Source organism: Aquarana catesbeiana, linkage group LG03 (assembly GCF_042186555.1).
Source record: "Aquarana catesbeiana isolate 2022-GZ linkage group LG03, ASM4218655v1, whole genome shotgun sequence".
NCBI classification, from domain to species: Eukaryota; Metazoa; Chordata; class Amphibia; order Anura; family Ranidae; genus Aquarana; species Aquarana catesbeiana.
Window position 1 is genome coordinate 473,937,904 of NC_133326.1, and position 14,928 is coordinate 473,952,831.

The 14,928-nt window shown below is 38.8% G+C and overlaps 1 protein-coding gene across 46 annotated transcripts in view; it reads left to right on the top strand.

The window, feature by feature from the left end:
* The window catches only part of LOC141132494 (protocadherin gamma-C5-like), a 751,191-nt gene that overhangs the window by 606,612 nt on the left and 129,651 nt on the right, over nucleotides 1–14,928 (top strand). For 2 of the 46 annotated variants that reach the window (XM_073621001.1, XM_073621006.1), the window contains exon 1: nucleotides 3,114–5,713. The exons of the other annotated variants lie outside the window; for them this stretch is intronic. In XM_073621001.1, coding sequence (XP_073477102.1) covers nucleotides 3,284–5,713 — 2,430 coding nt within the window. In that variant the 5' untranslated portion in view covers nucleotides 3,114–3,283. Of the gene's footprint in view, nucleotides 1–3,113; nucleotides 5,714–14,928 lie in introns of those variants that run through there. 46 annotated transcript variants of the gene reach the window in all.

Below are 14,928 nucleotides of genomic sequence, written 5' to 3' on the forward strand. Positions count from 1 at the left end.
TTGTTCTGTTTTCCTTTGTGATTTATGAAGATTGTTTTAATCATCAAAGATACTGCTATTCAGAAATGTTCTTGCACTGTAATGCATAGCGGCTGGTGGTGCAATGAACGTTTATTCTCTGATGTCCCATTTATAGTGTATCTTAAGATAATATCACCTGACCTCCTATGTGTTTTGGATACCCCAATAGTAAAATCTAATTTCTATAATTCTTATTCTGTTTCTGTCTACCTGGGAGTTTTGGGTGTTTATGTCATCCTTTTATGTTCCAGTGCCTCCTGCTGTATTCCCCACCATATAGAATAATTAAAGATCCAACAGGATATACAGGAGCCTCTCATAACAGCCACAGCATGTGTGCAGGCTTAGGAAATCAAGTGCAGATATATTACCAATAGGGTCACTGAGAAATATAAGAAACTTTCAGTTGATTGTCCAGCCTCCGTCAAAAACTAAAATATATTGATTTTGAGTGAATTGTCATTTAAAGGACAACTGCAACTTTGTTTAAAAATCAATACTGTAGTGAGTCTAGCACACATATTAAATCAGTAATACTGATGCTTACAATAATGCTATACATTTGCCACATAAGTTAAGATTTTTCTGTGGTCTGCTTAACTTAACTCTGTTGATAACATCAATAAAAATGTTGGCAGCTTACAACTAACTGAACATTCAGGTTCTTGTGGAGAAAAAAGTAGGAAGCACTACCCAGTATGCAACAAGATTTTTGGAGCTTCAAGCAATCAAATACCTTCTGTTCACCCTGTACACCTGTTATCTGATTGGTTGACTGACTTCCCTCAGATGCATTTAATACAAGGACTTGTAGAGTACAAGATAGTACTCCCTGTGATTTTAGCAACAGAGATCAATTAGGCACACCATGGCAAAATGTAGTTTAACAATTTGTGTGTAAAAAAGGTATAGCATTTATATTGCTAATTAAATAAGTGAGCTAGCCTCATTACAATACTAAGATTTGAAGCAAAGGTACAGTTGTCCTTTGAAGAAGGACTTTGCATTATTTTTGGAGAACACATACAAATTATTATTAAAAATTGTCATTCTAATTGTTATTCATTCAGGAGAATTCATGAAAATAAAAATGGAGGAGTAGGAGGATGATGCCAGTAAGGAGGAGGGTTACAGGTGACTGCGCTGTCACCATCAGACAAGGCACATGGCAGTACCAGCAGCTGGAATCAGATTGGAGTGTTCATGCTGTATTTTAGCTAAATGTAAAGGTTAAAAATATCAATAACACATGCAAAATATTAGATGCCAGAATCCAGTGTCACTGTCACAGTCCAAAAATTTGTACTGTTCTGTTATACCACATACAGCTTAAAGCGGTAGTAAAGGCCTCTTTGTGATTTTTACCTACAGGTAAGCCTATAATAAGGAGTATCTGTAGTTAAAATGAATATCTCCTAAACGGGCACCGTTTAGGAGATATTCACACTTCATTCAGCCGGTGACATCACCAGCGCATGTGCTCTGTAGGTCCAGCATACCGTGCCACAGCTATAGAGCACCGTGCCAGAACCGAGGGCTAATGTCATCACAGTTCCGGCCACTCACACAGTTGGAACCCTGAATCCAGAAGGAAGACCAGGAGGAGATGGAAGCCCTGTCAGCAGTGACAATGCGTCTCTGGAAGACTTTGTTCTAAGATAAGTATTTCATAATGCACTATTATGTGATGCATACTAGCACATTATGCCATTGCTTGGCAGAGGAAAGTTTTTTTTTTACTGCAGCGGTTTACAACCACTTTAAGCGTATCTCTGAAACATGTAATTTAAAGGATCTGTGATTTTTACATGCCCTCAAATTAGCATTGAAAGGACATTCTCTCTCTGCTGTATGTTTTTTTTAAAAAAAATGTTTTGTTAAATTTCCTCCATGGCAGTGCCCTGCTCACTTGTCCTTTTCCGCCAATAACATTCCTACTAGCTTTCAAAATGAATACAATTTAGGATTAACCCCATATAGTAGGTAGGTAGGTAGTAAGGTTCGAAGTTAAGTTCAGGTTTCATGGATTTCAAATAGGATTCAACAAACCCCCTGTAATAGGAACCTGGGAAGGTGCACTTATCCCTATCTAGGACCACCATTACTCACTGATTTTGAAGGTGAGATCTAGGTATATCTGATCCCACCCACTATTGTTTAGTCCTAAAGAACATCCAGGTGCTATATCACAAATGCAGATTACATAAGAGAAGATCAGAGAAGCCTCCCAGACTGCTCCTCTGGGAAGGCAGCACACCAAGTAACTACAGCCCATATTCTAAATGAGCAATACTTATTGTGGTCACATGCTTTGCCGACATCCTAACCAATCTGATTGAATAACAACCTTCATGTTTACATGATCTAATCTGTCTGGCCTCTAGTGCTCATCTCCTATTCCAAGGTACAAGCATTTTTATTTTCTTGTTTCCTTTTCCAAGCCACGACAGCTATCTATTTATCTATAAAGCAGGATGGGAACATGTTCCTACACAGGACTGGTAAATTATGTTTTCTATTTTGGTGCATAGGAGGATCTCATATGAAATACATTATTCATAAGTAGTACAATAACCTCACTGAATCTTTTCCATGCCTCCAAAATATACAGATATGGCAGTACAACTATATTGCATCATTCTATGGTAGACTATTTAAATATTTTCTAAATATAACTTTTCTTTACAAAAAAAAACAACTCTGAAAAATGTATTTATTCCTTTCATATCTTCTTTGAGATACTGAAAAGGTTCAAACATTTTGTTTCACACAAAACTTATTTAAAATATAAAAAAGCTGCATCAAAACAAAAAGCTGCATCAAAACAAAAATAATTAGCATACTACATATAGTAGCTAATTACTAGATTTTTAAATTAAATATTTAATAGCATCCGTTGGTTTATTTTTAACGGATGTTCTAAATTTCAGTGCATAAAAGCATTGTTTTCCTTTTTTTTTTTACAATAAAGCTGTAGTTTTCAACTTTGGACAGAAGAGGGCAGACTAGTCCATCCAGTCTGTTTTTAAGCAAAGCTTGTGAATATATTCATGTAAGCAGTGTTCTCCTCCCCCTGGCTCAGTGATTCACCCTCCCATCTCTTCTCTCACACACAAAGAAGAGCTGCAGCTCCGATGAAAACCCTGTGGATGTTTTCAATGCAGGAAATATGGTGCAGTTCATACAAAAAATCATTTAAACTCAGCTTGGTTACTTATTGGGATTACAAAAGGACTTGACTCTCACAAGAGGGATTAAAGACATGGACTGCAAATGTTCCTCAAATGCTTGGAAATGGCAAGTAGCTTTCTCCCTTCTCCTTTGTAGCTGGGGCTGGGTCTCTGGGCAGCTGCGTTATTCTGTTGCAGAGGAGTCTGATCCAGGGACTGTTGTGGGGAATATAGCTCAGGATCTGGGCTTAAACCTGGCAGATATTAATAAAAGGAGACTGAGTCTAGGATCTGAAGGAAGCAGTAAATATTTTACTATTGATAAGAAACATGGAGCTCTGATTATACAAGAGAGGATTGATAGAGAGAGCCTGTGTGGATCCAGCTCCAGCTGTTTGCTACGTTTAGAGGTTGTAGCTGAGAATCCTTTGGAGCTGTTCAGCCTGGAAATTGAGATTATGGATATTAATGATAATTTTCCTATTTTTTCTGTTACTGATCAGGTAATAAGAATTACAGAGCTATTAACAAGTCCTGGAGTAAGATTTCCTTTGCCCTCTGCTAAAGACTTGGATGTGGGGAAAAATGGTGTGAGACATTATAGCTTGAATCAAAATCCTTATTTTTCTTTATCAGAAAAATATCGTAATGATGGGACTTTGATTGCAGAATTGGTACTAGAGAAAAATCTGGACAGGGAAGAGAAATCTGAACACAAGCTTATTCTGTCTGCCATTGATGGAGGAGAACCTCCCCGATCAGGATCTACACAGATTAATATTATTGTTTTAGATATTAATGACAATGCACCAGTGTTTGGTCAGGCAAGCTATAAGGTAGGGCTAATAGAAAATCTACCTCTAAACACAGTTATTTTAAAGCTAAATGCTACAGACCTGGATGAGGGTGCGAATAGTGAAATATTATATTCATTTGATGATCATACGTTAGATTTAGCAAGGGAAATGTTTTCATTAAATGAAATCACTGGGGAAATAGTTATGAAAGGGGCTATAGATTTTGAAATTGCAAAGTCATATGAAATATTTGTAAAGGCTGTAGATAAAGGATCACCAACACTAGAGGGGCGTTGTGTTGTCCAGGTTGAAGTGCAAGATGTGAATGATAACGTACCAGAAATTGTATTTACTTCTAGAAATAATGAAGTGCCTGAAAATGCCCCAGTAGGGACTGTTATTGGATTTATCACGATCAGAGACAGGGATTCTGGTAAAAATGGAGAAGTTAAACTGATAATATCACCAGTTTTACCCTTTAAATGCCAGCCCATGTCAAACTATTACACTCTGGTCACTAGTGGACATCTGGACAGGGAGAAAGTTTCACAATATACTATTACACTGATCGCTTCTGATCTTGGCTCTCCATCTTTAAGCAGCCAGACTACAATCATCATTACTATTTCTGATGTTAATGATAATCCTCCAGTATTTCTACAGTCTGCTTACAATGCCTTCATATCAGAAAATAATGAGCCTGGCAGACTGTTGTGTACAGTATCTGCTGGGGATCCAGATGAGGGAGATAATGCAAAGCTCATTTACTCCATAGCGGAGAGCCACATAGATGGTTCTCCTGTCTCTTCATTTGTCTACATTAACTCCGACACTGGTAATATTTATGCCCAGCGCTCCTTTGACTATGAACAGCTCCAAGTTCTACAGATCACTGCGAGAGTGGAAGATTCCGGATTCCCAAAGCTATTTTCCAATGTTTCAGTCTTCATCTTTTTTCAGGATACAAATGACAATTATCCCTCTATTTTATACCCAGAGAACTCAGGGGAAGAGATGGCACAAGAGACCATTCCCAGATCTGTGTCTGCTGGATATTTAGTCAGTAAAGTATCTGCGGTGGATCTGGATTCTGGGCACAATGCTTGGCTCACCTATAGTCTTCTTCAGTCTGGCAGTCCAGCTTTGTTTCACATTTCTGAATATACAGGAGAAGTCAGAACTCTGCGAGAATTACAGGAGACAGATAATGCAGAACATCGACTTGCCATTTCTGTCACTGACCATGGGGAGCCTTCACTGTCCTCTACAGTCACTCTGATTGTAAATATAATGGAGAATATTGCTCCGGAAAGCCCCAAATCTCACGATTTTCTTACAAATTCGAAATCAGCTCCAAATATGACCTTATACCTTATTATTTCTCTAGTAGCCATCAGTTTGGTTTCCTTGGTAACATTTGTCATATTATTGGTAAAGTGCCTTAGAAAGAATCATGACAGCAGTTGTGGTTCTTGTTTTCCGAACAAATCTCTCCCTGTGTCCTATATGGATCAGTATAAACCAACACTTTACCTGAACACAGATGGGACATTAAAGTATATGGAAGTGAGGATGGCTCCTCCAGAACCTCCAGGATCTTGTTATCCACCTTGTTTTCCTGCAACAACAAATATTCCAGACTCAACGCTAAATAAATATCAAAATAATCCTCAAATAACAGAGCCTAAGCCCATTTATGACAGCTGGTTTAATGAAACAAATCAGGTGAGATTCTATAATTTTTGTTTGTTTTATATGATTTATTTTTTATTTTATTTTTTGCAGTGGTAATTAGTATTTATTTGCAATGGTAGTTTAGGCTTTGCACCACACTATAAATCTTATGTGAAATCAGAACTTCAGTTCAATGCCCCTGTTCACAAAGTAAGCTAGAGGCTTATTATTCTTCATGTCTATGAGGAATCTACTTAGCTTCACCTCTTTTATGGCTTGTATTTATTATGTCTTTTGTATAGTATTTGCTTATGACTTTTTTATTCACTGTGGTTCATTATTGTCTTTTAACAAAAAAACGCCTCATTGTTCCATTCAGGTCTTCGTTTTGACTGTTGATTTAAAAAAAGAAAGGTATATTTGTATCATTTCAAAAAATACTAGCAGCTAGAATAGTTTGAGCTAATATTTGTTCTTTCTGACTTTTAAATATTATTTACAAAATCTATTACGTGCATGTAAAACCTTCCTCCTGCGCTTAGTTTGAAAATCATGAAAAATTAATCACTAAATAAAGTGCAAATCAAAAATTAAGAAAATAAATTACGAAAATAAACACTGAAGTATATGGAATGCTGCCCCTTATACAGTGTCAGGATATTACACTCAACCAAATATAAAAACTAATTAGGTGTGCTGTCCCTTTAAAAAATATAACATATTATGTGACAAATTCACTTTAAACTGTAATATATATACCACAGTGTTAACACCATGCAGTGTTGTATGTGACTAAATTCAAACAGTGCAAAAAGTCCAAATATTGTGACACAATCTGGCAGCAGGTGGACCATAAATGCCAGCAATCCTTAGTTCGATCCCCATGCTCCTCCACCACACATGAATTTCAATCTGCTTACTGGAAGTACAGACCCCAAATAATAAGAGGTTAGTAGTGCCTGAGGATAGTGATATAGCCCCAATAGCCACTAGCTCACACTACAGCATGGGCCACCAGCTCCTCTGCTCTTCAACCACTTGTATATGTCAGTAGCTTGGGGTGCATATTCATACAGTGCTACTCATGGCCCCAGCACAAGCCCCATTGTACTGCAAAAGAGGAATGGAGGAACTACATTACATAACCTGGTCCACACTTCACATGGAGGGAGATGTGAAGGGCAGCGTGGAGCAGGAAATGCACTATAGTTCCTCCATTCTTCTTTTGCAGCACAATGGGGCTTGTGCTGGGGCCTTGAGTGGTATAAAGTAGATTCCCAAGCTACTGACATATACAAGTGGTTGAAAAGCAGTGGAGCTGGTGGTTCATGCTACAGTGTGACCTGGTGGCTATTGGGGATATCCCTATCCTCAAGCACTATTAATGTCATATTATTTTGGGTCTGTAGCTCCAGTAAGCAGATTGAATTTCATGTGTGGTGGAGGAGCACAGAGATTGAAAAAATGATTGTTGGCACTTATGGTCTACCTGCTGCAAGATTGTGTCACAATATTTGGGGTTGCACAGCTATTTATCTTTTATACAAAATACTTTTATTTATATAATGAAAGAACAATGTGGAAACTGCATTTATTTTTTGACATACTCCCCTGCTACATTTATACACTTATCGCAGCGTTTAACTAATGACTGGAAAGCTTCGGCATAGAAAGATTTGTCAGTACGTCAGAACCATCCTAGGACAACCTGCTTCACTTCGTTCAATGTTTCCACAGAAAGATTCATCTCTTGTGCAATTTCACAACAGGTTATGAGTCGATGATCCAGGATCAAGTGTTACATGCTCTTAATGTTCACAGGAATGGCTGCTGTGGGCTGGGAACTACCACAGCAGGAATCGTCACTGGCTGACGTACTTTGAAATGTTTACACCATTCAATTGTCTTACTGCAGCTGAGCCTCTCATCACCGTACTGTGCTTGAAGTCTTCTGTAGATATCAGCGGGTTTTACTCCTTTGTTCACAAGAAACTTCATCACCACAGGCTGTTCTATGCATGTACTAATACTGTTGTCTGCCATCTTGATTACCGGTCTCTGGACTGACCCGCGACATGTGTGGCGCCTATCAGTAATAGACCACTTACTACTGTATGTAGTACTTCCACGCTAGCATCCCTTTTTATACCTGTTAAATTAAAAGTCCCGGTTTGGCTTGAAGACCCCTCGTATATTACCACACGCTATTTCCATCCAACAGATATACACTCTTTGTAATAATATTTATGTGCTCAAAGTGTCATTTACTGTCAGTTAATTGTGATTTTGTAACTATAGTTATTGTGTCACTACTGTGTAATTAGTCCTATAGCTAAATGCACGTAGAACACAATAAGAAATGTATTGCTAGATTTCCAATACCAAACAAACAATGTCAGTAGTACCTCGTTGACAATTATATTAGATAATCATTGTGTATAGTTAAGAAATTTGGTGTGCCATTGTCGTGTCAGTCTTTTGCATAGCTGGCACCTAGCGCAATGGAAACCAGCAGAATAATGGTTGTGACTACTTTGGCATCTTCTGAGCTGTAAAACTTTCCTTATGCCTTAATTCTTATAATATGTCATTATAGGCTTTTAAAGGCTTTCTTTTCTGCATGTGTGTTTAGGGGAATTCCACAGAAGTATTATTATTGGCCTCCTCGATTCTTTTGTTATTACAAACTTTCCCTGCTCTAGCTCATTGCAGATGAGAATCAAGTACCCTTTTTTCTAATTTTCTCTTTGATCCACAAGGGTTTTCTCCTTAGTCAGAGTCACTGCTATTCCGAAAAGCTCTTGCACTTTAATACCCAGAGATAATGAGGGACTAGAAGTGCAATAAGAATGTATTATCTATAACTCCAAGATTAGCTCTCTATCCTGATTGAATCTTTCATTTCTTTACCCATTGATCTCTCATAATTAGTGTGCCAACCTCTGGAGAAACTCCTTTCTTTTCCTTCCCTTCCTTCCTCTTTCCTTCACTACCTTTCCCCTTCCCATCCCCTTCATTTTCCTTTGCCTATCTTTGCTTCGCTGCCTGTTCTCTTCAAGTCTGGTCCTTTCTTCTTTTTCATCTTTCCATTTAATTTTCTTATCATTACTTGGTTTTGTGGTCATGGCATCTGTCACCTAGAGCAGATAGAGTCCATTTAGTTCTCCTGTTACTGACTCATGTGGCTATTTGGCAGCTATTTTGTGGCTTGTTTTTTTTATGCTTCTTGTGCTTATTGATGTTTTTCCCATTACCCAAATAATGACACTTATCTCTTATGTGAAAAAATAGATGCACAACCCAAACAAAAGGAAAAGTAAATCAAGTGTGTGCAGAATAGGAACACCAATTAATGTAATGTCCCGTCAGGACAAATCAACCAACTGAGAACATATACCAGTAAACTAATGAATTATCTGAATGAAACCTGTGTTAGGATATAAATTGTACATATGTGCTAATAAAAGACATGGAAAAAAGTTCCATAGAGTGTTCTATAAAGTCCAATAAGGGATTGAAAAGAAGGCAGGTAGAAAACCCCCAAATGGTCCTTTCCAGAATGTAATCACACACTATAGCCAGCAGATGATAGATGATAAGGAATGCCCGATGGCTGCTTACCAGAACCGTGGGACCTCTGTTACGGAGGTCTACTGGGCACAGACAGGAGGAAACACTCAGGCGAGGACGGTAGATTTAAACGTCCATCCGACTCCTCTCCTCCAACGGTAAAAACCTGGCTCCACTATGCTCTGTGGGACCCGCGCTGGCGAGCAGGAATGGGAGCTTCCAGAATATAGGTATAAGAACAAAGAAGAGGGCTTCATAGTGCAGTCCGTTTGCATTAAAAATGTATTAAAATGCCGACATGCATATAAACAGGCAGACTCTTCAAAACGAAAGGAAAAACACAGCCGCGGCTCATGCCAGCTGGCTGGTATGCGGTGACATCAGATCCTCTAGCTCTGCCCGAGGCTGCGTTTCTCCGTACAAGGCATCTACGGGGAAGGAGGCTAGGTGTCTAGCCTCCTTCCCCGTAGATGCCTTGTACGGAGAAACTCAGGTGTCTAGCCTCCTTCCCCGTAGATGCCTTGTATGGAGAAACGTAGGTGTCTAGCCTCCTTCCCCATAGATGCCTTGTACGGAGAAATGCAGCGTCGGGCGGAGCTAGAGGATCTGATGTCACCGCATATCAGCCAGCTGGCATGACCCGCGGCTGTGTTTTTCCTTTCGTTTTGAAGAGTCTGCCTGTTTATATGCATGTCGGCATTTTAATACATTTTTAATGCAAATGGACTGCACTATGAAGCCCACTTCTTTGTTCTTATGACCTATATTCTGGAAGCCCCCCATTCCTGCTCACCAGCGTGGGTCCCACGGAGCATAGTGGAGCCAAGTTTTTACCGTTGGAGGAGAGGAGCCGGACGGACGCTTAAATCTACCACCCTCGCCTGAGTGTTTTGTCCTGTCTGTGCCCAGTAGACCTCCATAACAGAGGTCCCACGGTTCTGGTAAGCGGCCATCCGGCATTCCTTTTCATCTATCATCTGCTGGCTATAGTGTGTGATTACATTCTGGAAAGGACCATTTGGGGGTTTTCTACCTGCCTTCTTTTCAATCCTTTATTAGACTTTATAGAACACTCTATGGACCTTTTTTTACGTGTCTTTTATTAGCACATATGTACAATTTATATCCCAACACAAGTTTCATTCAGATAATTCATTAGTTTTCTGGTATATGTTTTCAGTTGGTTGATTTGTCCTGAAGGGACATTACATTATTGGTGTTCCTATTCTGCACACACTTGATTTTCTTTTCCTTTTGTTTGGGTTGCGCATCTATTTTTTCACATTACACTTCCAATCTGAATATTCCAGGTTTTTTTTTAGATTGCAGCACCTGTCACTTAAGTATTAATATTCACTGCATCATTTTTTATATCAAATTTTTTTTATATATTCATCAATATCTACTGAGGGTAGCGTTGATTGACCACGTTACTTATCTCTTATGCCTTACAATTACTATGATTGATGATTGTACACTTCTGTCTATGACAAGTAACCTGTCACTATTGGTATGTAGGCATTTTTTTTCCATGTACTGTAACTATATTGGAACCACCTGGGCTCATGTGTTATGCCTTTTTTGGTAACAGAAAATGTATTCTCTGCTGACCCACATAAAGCACACCTTAGGATAATGTAATATAAAGGATCAGCCTAACATAAAGTGACATTTTGGTTATACAGTTTTTGTTCATAAGTTTACTTATCCTAGGCAGCATTTGTAAAATGTGTACCTTTTTAAGAAAACATAAACCATCAGAGAAAACACATATTTTATTGTGATGAAAATTAACCACTTTAAGACCAGCCTCGTTTTGGATTTTAGGTGTTTACATGTTTAAAACAGGTTTTTCTGCTAGAAAATTACTTAGAACCCCCAAACATTATATATGGTTTTTCTTCTAACACCCTAGAGAATACAATGGCAGTCATTGCAATACTTTTTTTTGCACCGTATTTGCGCAGCGGTCTTATAAGCGCACTTTTTTTGGAAAAAAATCACTTTTTTGAATAAAAAAATAAAACAACAGTAAAGTTATCCCAATTTTTTTTATATTGTGAAATATAATGTTACACCGAGTAAATTGATACCCAACATGTCATGCTTGAAAATTGCGCCCGCTCGTGGAATGGCGTCAAACTTTTACCCTCAAAAATCTCCATAGGCGACGTTTAAAAAATTCTACAGGTTGCATATTTTGTGCTACAGAGGAGGTCTAGGGCTAGAATTATTGCTCTCGCTCTACCGGTCGCGGCGATACCTCACATGTGTGGTTTGACCACCGTTTTCATATGCGGGCGCTACTCGCGTATGCGTTCGCTTCTGCGCGCGAGCTCGTCGGGACAGGGGGGTTTTAAAAAAAATTTTTTTATTTTTATTATTTATTTTACAATATTTTATTTATTTTTACACTTTAAAAAAAAAAAAAAATTGTGTCACTTTTATTTCTATTACAAGGAATGTAAACATCCCTTGTAATAGAAAAAAGCATGGCAGGACCTCTTAAATATGAGATCTGGGGTCAAAAAGACCTCAGATCTCATATTTACACTAAAATGCAATAAAAAAAAAAAAAAAAAGTCATTTAGAAAAATGACATTTGAAAAAATATGCCTTTAAGAGGCGTGGACGGAAGTGACGTTTTGACGTCGCTTCCGCCCAGCAGTGTCATGGAGACGAGTGAACGCCATCTTGGCCTCACTCGTCTCTATACACACCACGGCAGAGGACGCGATCGCCTCCGCCGCTACCGACGGCTCCGGTAAGCGGCGGAGGGCACCGGATCGCGGCGGGAGGGGGGGGGGCCCTCTCCCGCCACCGATAAAAGTGATCTCGCGGCGAATCCGCCGCAGGGACCACTTTTATCTGAAAGCCGGCCGCCGCACGAAAACGGGGATACCAGGGTTATGGCAGCTAGCTGCTGCCATAACAACGATATCCCCGTTCAAACTTAGGATGTACATAGTCGTGCGGCGGTCGGGAAGTGGTTAAATTATTAGATGTCACATAATCATTAAACAAAGCACAGCAATAAAGGAAAATAATAAAGTGGTCCTGTGACTTTGAATGCACTTAATTGATTTAGTAATTCTTATTATCATGTATTGCCTCCAATGATGTCTTGAAGTCCTTTGTGACTGAGGCCCTTTATTTTCTCATTTATAAAGCTGCCCATTCTTCTTGACACATTTCCCCCAGATCCTGCAAATTATTTGCTTGGCCAGAATGTTTGAGGTTTTTGCTCAATGATGTTGAGGTTAAAAGATTGTTATTGTGCCACTCCAGAGCATTCAGTTTTTTTCTGCTGCAACCACTGAACAGGTAATTTAGCTTTATGTTTCTGATCACTGTCATTTTGAAAAGTCTGAATGCACCCCATGAGCAATTTAGAGGATGATGAATGCAAAATTTCCTCTAATATCTTGTGATACTATGCTGCATCCATTTCTCTATTTTTTTTTTTTTAATTTGGCTGTGCCATTGTAGCTAATGACCCCAAAACAGCAGTGGTCCACTTTCATGCTTCAGGGAAGGGATAGTGCATTTAGGCATTGTTGATCGTCCTCCAAACATAGCATTATGATTGTGACCATGAAGTTTAATTTTGGTCATATCAGTCCAATTCTTTTTTTTTGTTCTAGATTTTTTCAGGATTCTGTATGTGCTTTTTTGTATATTGTAGGTGATCTGTGTGCCAGCGATACAATATGTAAATGAGCACAACTGCATATGGAGAGTGGTAGGCTTAGTCAGCCCCTGACTTTTTATGTATCTTGGTTACTTCAATAGCAAGAACTAATTTGTTTCTGTCCACCTGGATGTTTTGAATATTCCAGCCACCTTATTGTGTTTCAGAAGCTTCTGTGCTTCTGTTGCATTTTCATCATATATTGAAATTAAAACCAACAGGGAAAGTAGGAACTGCTCATAATGGTCACTAGACATGTGCACGCTGAAATATTTCCTTTCGGAATTTCGTTTTCGTCCAAAAAATAAATGTATTTAGTCACTCCCGAAATTTGATTTTATTCATTTTGTTTCGTTAAAAAATGCATTCGTCCGAAAATCCGAAATAATTAAGGTCTTATCTGTCATTGAAGGCTTATGGTGTCTGCCGAATGTTCTAAGAAGATTCGACGGAGCAGCTAAACTGTATGACGCCGCATTCAAACATTTCTGGTCGAATGTTCCGCCTACAGGCTATAGTAGAATTCTAATGTTGTATGACACTAGCAATAATTATATTTAGTAATTATTATTACTAGTCAACCAACATTAGAATTCTTCTATAGCCTATGGGCTGAGCATTTGACCATAAATGTCCGCTCGCGGCGACTGCTTCTTCGAATCTTCATGTCGAATCTTTTCTCTCTATGTCGAATAATCTTGGACTAATAGAGTTAGGTTAGGCACTTTCAACCTCTTTTACTATTGTCTATAATGTCGAATCTTTTCTCTCTATGTCGAATCTTTTCTCTCTATGTCGAATAATCTTCGACTAATAGAGTTAGGTTAGGCACATTCGACCTTTTTTGCTATTGCCTCTATAATGTCGAATCTTTTCTCTCTATATCGAATCTTTTCTCTCTATGTTGAATAATCTTGGACTAATAGAGCTAAGGTTAGGCACATTCGACCACAGGTTCGTTGGACACAGATCGCTATTGTCAGCGTCATGTCGAATCTCCTATCTATTTCGAACTGTTGTCGCAGCGAAAACGAAAATAAAGCATTTGTTTATGTCGGATCTTTCGGTTTTCAGATTCTGCACGTTCGTTATCGTTTGTTAAAGCGATAACGAAAATACCCGAATTTCGGACGAAAATGCATTCAGACGAAAACGAGTGCACATGTCTAATGGTCACTGCATGTGTGCAGATCTAGGAATTCAAGTTAGGATATATCAATAATAGAGTTGCCGAGAGATATAAGAAACTGGCATATCAAAAACTGAAAAATTTGTTGTGCTGGCCGCTTGGCTCATGCCGCCGTAGCCCTTAGATGGGGGTGGACGGGAGTCACATGACCACTCTGAAGATATCTGCAAAAATGGTATTTAGAAGCTTTGTTTTACACATACACTTACACGGTGTGTTATAGCTGAATATAAGAGTGGGGACGGCAGTATTTTTTTTATGTTTATATAAATATTAATAGCAGCAGGAGGGGAGGGGCAGCTAACACTGACACGCACAGAGCTGACAGGCAGGGAGGGAGGGGGAGAGAGGACAGAGGAGGACTGGAGAGCTGCGCATGACAGAGGCACGTAAACTGACCATGGTGTCAGGGCTCAGCAGCCATGATAAACTGTCGTCAGTTTACATAGGGGAGGGCAGAAACTGGCAGAATCAGCCAGGTATTTCAGGTGATACAAGGGTCCAAATGACATAGCACAAGCACTGTGCTGTATAATATGCTTTAAAGGAATTGGATTATTATATATTTTTTAAGGTAACAAACAAGCAATTACATTTATAATGTACTTCAGGTATTTTTATTTCTTCTTTCAGTTTTATTTCTGTTTCATGCAGTGTTTACTCAACACGTGGGCATTAAAAAAGTTACTGGTCTGTTTAATTTAATAATTATGCATAATTTACTACAGGAACTGCAGCATGTTTCAGATAATATACATGATATATTTGTATTTTGGCTCAGTTGTGATATTTGTATAATATTTATTTATCACAGCT